This window comes from Musca vetustissima, unplaced genomic scaffold (genome assembly GCF_032173495.1).
Source record: "Musca vetustissima isolate MV318-11 ecotype Yass unplaced genomic scaffold, APGP_CSIRO_Mvet_v1 utg4709, whole genome shotgun sequence".
Classification (NCBI taxonomy): domain Eukaryota; kingdom Metazoa; phylum Arthropoda; class Insecta; order Diptera; family Muscidae; genus Musca; species Musca vetustissima.
The window spans coordinates 297,284-309,533 of record NW_026888605.1 but is presented as its reverse complement, the minus strand read 5'-3'; the positions used below and the strand labels follow the sequence as shown (position 1 = coordinate 309,533).

Genomic DNA, 12,250 nt, shown 5'->3' with positions numbered 1-12,250 from the left:
CCGCCACAGAACACACTTGGGTATCAACAAACGTTTATGAGGATTTGCCTCCATTCGCCATTCATGCCGGTAATGACTCAGATGGTGATGACATCTATGTTGGACGTGCCTATCACAATGGTGATTTGTTGCCATGCAAAGTGATTCCCAACAAGAAGCAGGCCTACGTTGCCTGGGGCGGTGAGGAGCACAACAAACATGATGTTGAAATTCTAACAGGTCATCATTATGGTAAGTTCAAACAAATTGACACCCACACACACATAGATATACAGATACTAATTTCCTATTGAACAATTTTCAGTGTGGATGCCCGCCAGCTATGGCTCTGTACCACCTCATGCATTGCGTGTTGGCACTACCAGTGATGGTGAACCTTTGTATGTGGGTCGTGGTCATCATTGCGGCAGTTTGACACCCGGCAAAGTCCATCCCTCTCATGGCTGTTTGTACATCCCCTATGGTGGTGCTGAAGTCAAATTGGAACACTACGAAGTTTTGGTCCAACCTGAAACCTGGATTTCCTCTTGCGGCACTGACATTTTGCCCGGCACCGTTCATGGTGGTACCGACTGCGATGGCCAGGATATCTATGTTGGCCGTGCCTATCACAATGGTGATCTTTTGCCCGCTAAAGTTATTCCCGGCAAGGGTTGTGCCTATGTGGCCTACGGTGGTTGCGAACATGTGAAGCAAGACTTTGAATTGTTGGTCGGCTATGGTTACGGATGGGTACCAGATTCCAATGGCGGTGTTCCACCCGGTGCTGTTGTCTGTGGCCGCACTTCTGATGGTGAACCTTTGTACATTGGTCGTGGTCACTGGAGCGGCAGCTTGACACCCGGTAAAGTCCATCCTTCTCATGGCTGTCTGTACATTCCATTCGGTGGTCAAGAGGTGCGTCTTGACAACTATGAAGTTTTAGTCAGATCTTAAGAATGATGGAGGTATATAGTTTCGTTTCATTTTTCCATTGTTGATTGCATTCATATCGTTTTTTTTTTTTAATAATTATAATTGTTATTTTAATCTATTGTGATTAATTTATGTACTATTTAAAAATACAAAAAAATAAAGTTTTAAAATGTTTTTAATATAAAATGTGTATGTTTATTAAATTTTTAATTATTTTATACTTAATATATGACCTAATATGTTTTTCCTAAGTTGGATCCTTATTGTTCTTATGGAGATTTTTATTCTACAGTAAACCAAACTTGGGTTTGAGACCTAAAAGAAACTCAACAATTGTAGAGTTTTCTGTAGAAAATTAAATTTGAAGTCAAAGGACATTTGAAATTTTGGTTTTGTCGTTTCCTACTATGAGCAGAACACAAGTTCAATAGCGGTAAGGAAGGCCGAGAAGATGTTTATACGATGATTGTCCTGGTCGCAACCGAATCACTATTAAACAGGTTGTTGATAATGTCGGCATATCGTTCGGTTTATGCCAAGTCATTTTACGGATGTTTTAAGCATGAACGTGCCGCAGAGAAGATTGTTCCAAATTTACTATGTGTTGAGCAAAATTACTAAATGAAAGCGTCTTGCTACCTATCAAAACAGGAACTGCTGACAATCCCAAAAACGCTTTTCCGAAAATTTCCCAAACCAGAACACTTGCATGTCTATCTCCTGAATGCCTGGGGCGTTATGTACGAATGATGTTATGTTTGAACTCAAATAGTAGTCGTTTTATAGATTCACGTTGATATTATCGGACATGAACAAATGGTCACACCCTAGTTATTCTACTACAGTCAAATTCCCATAGTTCAAACCACCATTATCCAGGGAAAAAACCTCGACTTATGAGGACTTTGAGCTATGGGATTAATTATAATTTACATCCTAAGTGCTACTACTATCGCTACATGTTGCCAAAATGCTGGGCTACTCATGTAAAGATTCATTTGGATCTAAAATAACAGCAGATTAAAGGATCATTATTTAAAAAAAAATAAACAAATTACTGTTACATTATCTTAAAATAAATTTATTTGTAATGGTCCTCTTTTTTCAAATGTTATATCTGTCTATTAAATAGACCCCATTTTAAATTTTCATTATAATTAAATTCATTTTTCCATAAATTCAAATACTTTTTTCCATTTAATTTATCTTCATTGACCATTTATGAACCTCTCTAGAACATTCATTTTTGTGTTCTACTTTATCTAGTCTTTTTTTACCGAATTTCGTTTTGTGCTCTGTTTTATTACGTATTTTATTTCGCCTCAATATACTTTCTCCTTAACTATTTTTTTTTTTTTCATATTTTGTAATGTCATTATGCTCTCTTATTCTCAATTATTTGCTTCGTTTTCTCTTTTCTTAGATTTCAATTTCTCACACCATTTTTGTGGCAGGCTGGCTGACTGCTTTATAAATGGCAGAGAGCGAGAGATTGACTCCACCCCCTTACTCTCCCTCTCTCAACAACAACGGCGAATTCAGCAAACCATTTGTGCTGAATAGCACACAACAACGAATCAGAATGAAGCTGAGCCGAAGTATGTTCGGCTTTTGAGTAATGAACATCCAACCAAACGTCGTGTGTTTCTGCAGTTGTTGTTTTTTCTTCGTTCTCTTCGAAATGCTTCTCTCAGTGTTGGGTTGATATGTGAGTGTATGTATGCGATGGAACAGCAAGCGCGCGAAAGAGAGAGAGGCCTACGTGTATTGATTTGTGAATAACAAATGAATGAATGATTGGTCATAAATTCTGCGGAGGGGAAGAAGGTAAGTGAAATCTTAAAATTACGTCTTAAAATTTAGATTTTATGCTTGTCCAAATCAAAATAATCATGCTTTATATTTGCAAGTCGATGTTAAGTTTAAATGTTGCAAATGTTAAACTATAAATGTTGTGGTTAATGCCTCGCCATGATCGTTTTATTGGCAAAGGCGAATTATGGCAAATAATTACTTTTTTGCAAATCTAATTTTCGAATATTAAAATTTTCGTTTTTGCATGCTTGTGTCTTTAACGTTTAAAATGCATTTATTCTTTGTACACAATTTTGAATTTGTATGGTATTTATCTAGGTTTCAATTCCCCGACGGCAATTGCGAGGTGACGATTTACGTCACTTGTTAGGTTAAGAGATTGTCGATTTAATCGCCACAGAGGAGGGTTTATATTAACTTTAAAAATAAATTTGCTCTTTTTTAGATAAATAATTAAATTTTTGGAACAAGTTTTGAGTTCCGAACACATTACATTATGAAAACATTTTCATAGTTTATTCATTTGCAGAAACAACGTTTTTTTTTTCTTTTTTGGATTTAATGAAGTATTTTTTGGGAACGGAGATTCCTTTAGAGTAGTCAGTACTATTGAACGTACTTCTTTGTTCACGAATTCTATATATTTTTTATGACTGAATCTACTCAGTACTCACTTGATCTTGAAATCGTGAAACTTCTTCAAATGCGTAGAAATGGTAATTTAGGATTTGAAAAGAAAAAACAAATATGGATCATTAAGTCTGACGAGTTACTGTTATTTATTCAAAATTCACTATGCCATTCTCAAATGTTGTTCTTGAACCTAGATATTGATATAGGGTAAGTGCACCAATAGTCGGCACATTAAGAATTTTCGCTTTTTAAACGTTTCACCATTCTAAGTGCATCTTTTCCACGATATTGTATTTAGGTTCATCTTTTTCGAAATTTTGTTTACTCCCCGATGGAATACAAATTTATTTAATTAATTTGTATTCAAGTAGATTAAATTAACAATTATGTAAAATAGTGCCTTTGTGCCAATAGTCGGCACTTTTTTCCAATTGTCGGCATGTTATGTTCCAATAGTCGGCATGTCGCATTTAAGTTAAACAAAAATTATATATTTAATCGATTTTTCTGCTATTTGCAATAATAAATTATTACTATGGGACGTTTCCATCAGTGTTGTATTGAAAAAGTTATATAAAATAATATTATTTATTAAAATTTTACAATTATAAAACATGGTGCCGACTTTGGGAACATGTTATCCAATTCTCGGCATGGCTAAATAAGGCATTTCAGAGGTTAAAAAAATTTAAGACTAAACGATGTCTTCCATTAGGAAAACCACTCAAAACTTATTTTTTATAAATTAATCGTTATTTAGAGCACTTATTTAAAATTTTTTCCAAATTTGAGCCAAAATGATCGAAAAGGTGCTTTTTATTCACCCATATTCCGACTATAGGAAACCCTTAAAAATTGTTGTTCCTAAGGGCGGCATCGATAAAAATATCATAATTATAAATATTTTTTGATAATTTAAAATTCTGAAGTGCTCTCCTGTATATTCTTTACATTTACGAAGAAGATTCTTGTGAAAAATATATAATTGTAATATAGTTACAAGTATTTTTAAATCGACATGCCCACTATTTTTTTCTTAAGAAACATGAATTATCGCTAGTGTTGACAAACCTCATTGACCAAATGCCAAATTTTGACTGAAAAAATGTACTTAGCTCGATGACATTTTACACAGAGATAGGTTGCAGTATTATTGAAGCCTATTCAAGGTATTTTTCATATCTAGTTATAGGATTTTTTAGTTATTTGAAGTTATGTATAGCAGATGCCGACTATTGGTACATGCCGGAATTAGGTGCGTTTACCCTATTCGTATTCTTTTCTAGAAAAATTCTAAATAGTCTATGTTTTATAATATTTATCCAAAATGTATTCCTTATATGGATTCTAAGGTCAATAATAATTAGTTACTGTAGAACACTGCTATAGTGAATGCAGAATAGCTTCAGTTCATTTCAGTCGAATAATATCACAAACCCTGGTCAAGCATACACATAAATTATGTGGAGGTTTGATAAAATCGATCAGGACTTTTATATGAATGTGACACCGTTGTAAATTACTACCAGGAGAAAACAAAATCGGAAACTACAGACTCTCAGGTTGAAAAATTCGGATAGGAACTTGAACCTACCGAAATCCTCAAAATATAAATAAATGGGGATAAGAATAGGAAAATTAATATATTTTTAATTTTTTGTAGAAAGATCAGACACACAAAGAGTACCCAAAATACCGAATAATGGGGCTTTCCCCAAAAATGGACCATCATTGTCTACACAATGAGGATTCATAATATAGGTACAATTGAAGCGGCTTTGCACGAAAAACTTATCCAATCTCCATAAAATATGGAAATTTGGGAGGTACTTTTACCAATGTTGATCATTTTTGCCTAAAAGATCTGCTACCCAATGAGAACCTAAAATGCCAGCCAATTCGACTAAAACGTTCCCAAATTACCGTTAAATGGAGGATATACTAAAACTTGGACCGATAAATCTCAGTATAAATACAAAACATCCTTGTATTAGCAATGCCTGTGCAAAATTTCATCGGGGTCCACAATAGCTTAAAGACGGCTGGACCGATCATAATATATTTTTGTGGGCTTTTTAAGAATTTACATCAAACAGTAGATTTTTTAAAATTGGTTTTCAATAAAGTGTCAATTTCAATAAATATGAAATTTTTTACTTTAACGCCCATTTTTTAAAATACTTTCTTTTTAAATCTGATCTAATAGCACCTAATAAACATATATAATGGTCGGTCCAGCCATTTATGGGTGTAGTGGATGACGTAAAATACATTTTTAAAAAGCAGTGTTTGCAATATTTTCAACAGGAAATTACCGAAAGGTAATGGTCATTTCAAAAAAGTCTCTAACTATTAAAAAAGAACCTCTTACAACACGAGAGATAATTTTTGTAATTTATATATTTTTCTGTTCAAACGCGCATTTTTAATAATAATTATAAAAACATAACGTCGTTTTATAAAAATTTGTAATAAACCACTTACAATTTTTTTAAAATTCTCTATTTGAGCCATGTATGTGTCACAACAGCGACTTTTACAATGCAACGTCATAACATTGACGTTTTCAAACTTTTCTCAACACTTGTCCAACTCAATTATTTGTATGCTGAGCGTCGGCAATATTAAGAATTGAGTGTGTGTTTGAATATGATTCGTTATGCTATGACTCGTCAAGTTGAGTTGTATTCCATTTTTCCGACGGCAATTTTAGTTGTCAGCAATCTAGCGTCGTTCTTCATTTGGAATTGTGGGCGTTGTTTTTTAGATTTTCAGGGATTTTCACATGGTATGTTAAATATTAATTTAAAAAAATCCTCGAATAACATTATGTGAGTAGAATTGTTCATCCACATGCATGTAAAAATGTAAGTACACTTGGCATAATTTAAATGCGTTACAAAACAAAGTTCAATTTTAAAACCATTTATGCTAAGAACCAAAATAACTATTCTATGAATAATTGCATTATCGTAGAAACTTTGTTAAATAATTAGGAGGATTGTTCTATTTACAAAGATTTACCTGATTCCTAATGTCATTATGTTGATTATTTATCCTTGTATATGAATATGTTCCTATCATATGAAAGATCTATTTGTTTACATTCGTATTTATAACAAATGTTCAACATTCTTTTGAACTTCCTTTGTATCAAATTATAAAATATAGTTTCCTTTTAAAATCAGCATGTGTGTGCACTCGTTAAAATCTACCTCCCATATGTTGCATATTTTAATAATTAGAAATAAACCCTCAACCCCCTTCTGCAATAAATGTATTTCTTCCTAAATTCAGAGATTAAAAGGAAGGAAGAAGGAATTTAATTTTTCATTGAAATATTAAGACTTCTCCCTTGTGTGAATAGCCACATACATAAGTATTCATGTCCTCGTAAATTGTTGTGAACCCCTTTTTGCATTTTTTTTAATAAAAATGGGAATGTGTTAAAGGACACATATTTATTATTATTAAAATTCGCATATTTATATATTATAGATTATAGTATAAACCACAATATAGATACCATTTTAAAAGAACATATGGAAATAATATACACATTTTAATATGCGTATACTATCGACAAATGGGACATTAAGCAACTTAATTAGAACTAGAAAAAAAGTTCGAGCGAACAAAACTTCTTGTACACACCAACCATAACTTTTAGAATATTTATCATTAAATATATCATATACAGATTAAATCAATGAGCGGGCCTACGAATATATCTGATACTACATTAACCAACATATTCAAATTATGGTCAATTCCGGTGGGTATATTTTTTCTTTCTTTTTGGATTTTCCTTTAAATAGCGTCCAATGACATTGTCGCCAAGCGACAACTTCTATTGGTTTCCAATTCAGGAAACCAATGCAGGAGCGTTATGCACCATTATTTGTAAAGGACAATCAATAATACTTCCTGCAAGTTATGCGCAGCAGTCCTCGTTTGGTCTCAGCCAATTTTCCAATCTTAGCATTTATAGTATAATATTCCGTTATTTCCTAGCAGTCATGGTATCGGACTCTTTTAAAAGTCCCAATCGGCTTTATTTGTTTTGAATGCGCATCACATGATGGAGGGAAGATGAAACAAATCAGAGGGGGTCATTGAGACATCACAACGTCTCCAATGGAATAATTGGGCTTTGGTTTCAATGTCATGCCTTCTTGTGGTAATCTTATAATTGACGATGTTCTACCGCTTTTGAGCGATGGCGATGCCACGGGAAAATCTCCGCTGATGCCTTTCATTCCAAAAACATCCGTAACAATAGCTTTGCATGAACCGAACGATATGTCAATAGCAACCTCTCTGATTCGAGATTATCCAAAATAATTTTCTTCGCTCCAACAATGTTTTTATCGGTTGGTGTCGGTCGACTTGGACGAGCATCGTCATTGACATTTTTTTCGAACTTTCTTACACCGGTTATACCACAATTGAGCTGATTATAGTAGACTCGCCAAATGCCATCTAAAATGTCCTTGCGCATTAAATATAATTTTTTACATAAAATTTAATACAAAACGGATAAATTTTCGATTCTTATTGAGGGGAGTTAATTTCTGTAATGTTGGCGGGTTATTTGGGATACCATTTGTATTTTGTTTTTGCAAAATAGTTAGGCTTAATCCCAGTTTGTTGTTTTTATAAAAAAACGACTAATTATTAGTGGGGAATGTATGGCATTAAATATAATTTTTTGTTGGGATATTCAGAAGCTATTAATAGCTTCTTTAAAAAAACCTTTCACAAATGTCTCTTGTGACAAATCGAAGTTCTTACGTTACCAGCGAACGACCCCAATGGATAAATTTTACAGACAATTACTACATTTCCCATGCTATGTGTCGTCACTTTGTGACGAATGCACATAACGTTGTTGGAGTTAATTTCTATAAATTTTTTGCAAAATAGTCAGGCTTAATCCCAGTTTGTTGTTTTTATAAAAAACAACTATTTATTAGTGGGAGTTAATTTCTATAAATTTGTGTTATTTTTAATTAAGCAAAATAGTGTATGGTTTACAAATGTTTCGAGTCGGCAAAAATGCTATATCATAAACCTGATTGTGAACTTATTAGGTACCCATACTCGTCAATATCTTAAGGTTTTTCGCGTCATCATTTTGTTGTAATTCTAAGCTCTTTTTTCAAATTTAGGTATTGTACTAAAACTTCATCTTCTTCGAACCACTTTTATATGCTCACATTGCACTCTGCATAATGAATGCAGTTCAATTTTTCAAAGAACCCCATTTCGACAACTTAAAATGCAAATTTTGTCAATGCTTTATTCATTCATCTCTTGATAGTCCGCAATAGCGGCTCTACCATAAAAAAAAAAACATAAAAGAGAATGGCAGCAAAAAAAATCGATGAAATTCCAATCAAGACTAAAGTACCACCCATTCAATCGTTCGTATAGTGTCCTTGTGCATGGAATGCTCGTGTGGGTGCCTTTGTTGCATTTGATTAGAATTCCACAATGGCAAGGATAGGAATAATAATTTGTATGTATGTATTTGACCTTATGATGGCTGTCGATTTGCCTTCTCACTTTTAATATTTTGCTATACAAATGTGTGTATGTAAGTATGTTGGAGTTAAATTAAATATATGAATATACAAAAACCCGATTCGTATGCTCTTTGTACTCCTCAATAAAATTCCATCTGCCAATACAAGGAAAAAAATATCCCCATACTGAGCCATCCATCCAAGTATGTACATACATGGAGAACACATTTCTATATTACAAAAAAAAGAAAAAAAAAAACGAATAACAAATGAATGCAAATCGACGATTTGCATAAGAAATCCACATTTTTTCTGTTCTGTTCTTTCATTTCATTATTCATTTTGGGCTTCTTTGTATTCATTCGTTCGATTCTACTCAAACTAATAATTCTCAGAGCGACAATTTACAAAACCACCCCGCCTGTCTACACAACAAAAGCAGAAAACGTAAATGCCAGCATTTATTTATTTATTGAATCTCAAATTACTCTCCCATGCCATGCCATTTCATATATTTACTTACAGACGCTGACTGACTGGCTTTATATACCTACGATTGGTTCTTTGTCTTCTCGAGTCGACTCGACCAGAGTCGCATTATATTTTTTAGTTATATATTTTGCTTCTCTATTCATCCACACAAACACATTGTATATAAGCATACATTTATGTGTGGTTGAGCGTTTGTTTGGCTGGCATTTATTAAACATTCCCATCGCCTACGTCTGTCCGACTGTTCGTAGCGCAGTGTACTATTTTAACCTCCACTGTTGAGTTACAGTGATAAATGTGAGCGAACTCCGTTTTCGATTTGAATGCTTTGACTGTTTTGTTCGTTTTTCTTTTGAATTCCCCCCGTTGTTGCTTGCTCGCCACTTTTACAGCAACATCATCCACCTCTTCTCATGCTGTTCGTAACGAGTGTTCTTTGTATTTAATCCACATACAGTGTTGCCAATTTAGCGGATTTTTAACAAGATGTTTGTGATATTTACAAAAAATGTAAATGAAAACCAGTGAGCGGAGCAGTATAGTCGGACGGGCCGACTATACAACTATCATAGAACTGGAGTTTTCTGCAGTTCTTTGCGGTATTTGAACCCTCTTAATCGATGTGAAGAGCTCCTCATTCTTACACTGTATTTTTTACGAATCATATTTTCCCGAAGTAAACATTTACTCCATACGATTAAATTCTGTATTTTATACATAAACGTCTTGGTTCACTTGACCCTAAATAAATAGTTGGCCAGATCCTTTTCCCGTGTACAATTTGTGATGTTCGGCTTACAATATGGAGGCCTGTAGAGAGACTAGGAAACCATACACAAACGTTTTTTGATCCATCTCCTAAGTATCATCTGATCATCACCAAAATTTGTAGGTTTCGTTCCTGAACATAACCGAAACCTCATATCATAGCGATCCGCGCGACATATTCGCCTTTTAGTGTGGTTATGGCAATACTAACCAAATCAAAATAAGTAGGTACCTGTAGTTAGGTTGGTATAAATCCCACATCCCAACACAAACAACAATATAATTCGACGCCTCCGAACCATAGTATGAAAAGTCTGAAAAGTGAGTTTTTCAGTAGAAGCTCTTAAAGTATGGAAGTTTCATATATCTTACGGGCCATGCTAAGTACATTTGGATTGGCCGATGATTACCAAAATTTCAGAGAATATAAATTAAGGACCGTAGTATCTAAAAACGTAAAGAACTTTAAAACATGCTAAGTCGACTTAGCATACTATGGTTTCAATTTAAAAGTAAACCACTTCTCTTGGATATACTATCAACTTCGTTGGTCTATGTTCTTCAGGAGTAAATTTTGTAATTTTTCACACAAAAGTCTGGATTTTTATTAAGGCAGTCCTGCATGTTCCATGATCATACCCATTTCTTTCTCCGTGGAAAATTTCGTGAGCGGCTAGAAAAACAGGCAAAAATAAAGTTTTTGGTCCACTTCATCTCCCAGATATTCACCGATCATTATCAAAATAATAATAATAATAGGTGTCTTCTTTGGCCAGAACACAAATATTTTTATTAAGTTTTAAGGCCTTGACGAGTATAGTAAAAACTCTATGAACAAAACACTAGTTAAATTGTGGCATAACCGGTTTTTGGTTAGTCGATTGATTTCAATATATTCTCCGTCGTATACGTGAATCAGCTCAGAATTGTGGGTGAGTGAGATTCTGGCCATGAAGGGCTACCATGTATCAACCAGAGTATTTACCGGATTTGGCACCCAATTAAAAGAAGGCGTTTCACTACCGATTAATAGAGAAAAAGTTTAATTTCTTGATCAGAGCTTACCGGGTATTTACCATACTTCGTTCATAGGTGATTTTGATATATATATTTTTTAAGGTGGAATATGGATTACATTAATTTCTGGGAAATCTGCTTATTTCAAGACGCAGAGCGCATTTATGACTTATTTAATTAAAAAATGCCAAAATCGCATTTGTACGAAGTCTGATAAAAACCCGTTGTTTCGATCCTTATTAGCACTATTTTGAATGTAGCACTCGGTGAAAATATAATTTTTGGGGAGTGGGGATTTTCAAATTTAATTTAAGTTTTGGTAAAAATATATACTCTGTACACCTGATATTGATTATTCAGACAAAGTGTTTGCTTCATATTTTATTCGAATGAAATGGGCGCTGCGTCTTGAATTCTTGACACGACAACAATTTGGCCTTTTAGCCTATCGTTAGCTACAATGCAAAAAGGCGTAACTAATAAAAGCATGATTGTGTAGGAGAAGCAAAAAACTGTTTTGAATGAAAACTATAAACATGTCAAATGAAGATTTTTCTAAGTTCACTTTTAATACACTGACAGATGTATACCTAAATACAACAAAATTGTTTTTCAATTATTATATTATTATAAAGCCACTTGTAGTTACGCCTTTTTGTTTTTTGTTAATAGAAGCTACTTTTTTGACCGCAGACGTGTAAAACTTTATCAACACATGTAGTTTATTGACATTCACAATATTCATTCAAAAAGTAAATTTTCAATTTTTTGTTAGTTACGCCTTTTTGCATTTTGGCTAACGCTATGCTTTGTACACGTTACCAATATTGAATGAGTGTTTGTTATGTATAGAAGCATATTCATAATCGTCAAAATGTATTAAAAACGCTACATTAGCATTGTCTTGGTCGACATACTTTCCGTAAGCCAACGTTTCTATACGTTGGAAATACAAGCAACAACAAAATGCACTCAAGCACGAACACAAAAGTAAAATTATGTATCGTCTCGACAAATTTGATATCGGGTCGAATCGGCAAGGGAATGAGAGAATGCGAGTGTTTACACTATTGATATGGGAC

At 33.7% G+C, this 12,250-nt stretch overlaps 1 protein-coding gene across 1 annotated transcript; it reads left to right on the top strand.

Moving 5' to 3' along the window:
* Positions 1–936, top strand: LOC133336480 (uncharacterized). The gene is made up of 2 exons (XM_061544778.1): positions 1–231; positions 305–936. Exon 2 carries the CDS (start codon positions 310–312, stop codon positions 934–936), a length of 627 nt encoding a protein of 208 aa, XP_061400762.1. The 5' UTR covers positions 1–231; positions 305–309.
* Positions 937–12,250: the final 11,314 nt, after the last annotated feature.

Coding starts and splice junctions, on each gene's coding strand:
- LOC133336480 (XM_061544778.1), top strand. CDS start 310: ATGCCCGCCAGCTATGGCTCTGTACCACCTCATGCATTGCGTGTTGGC.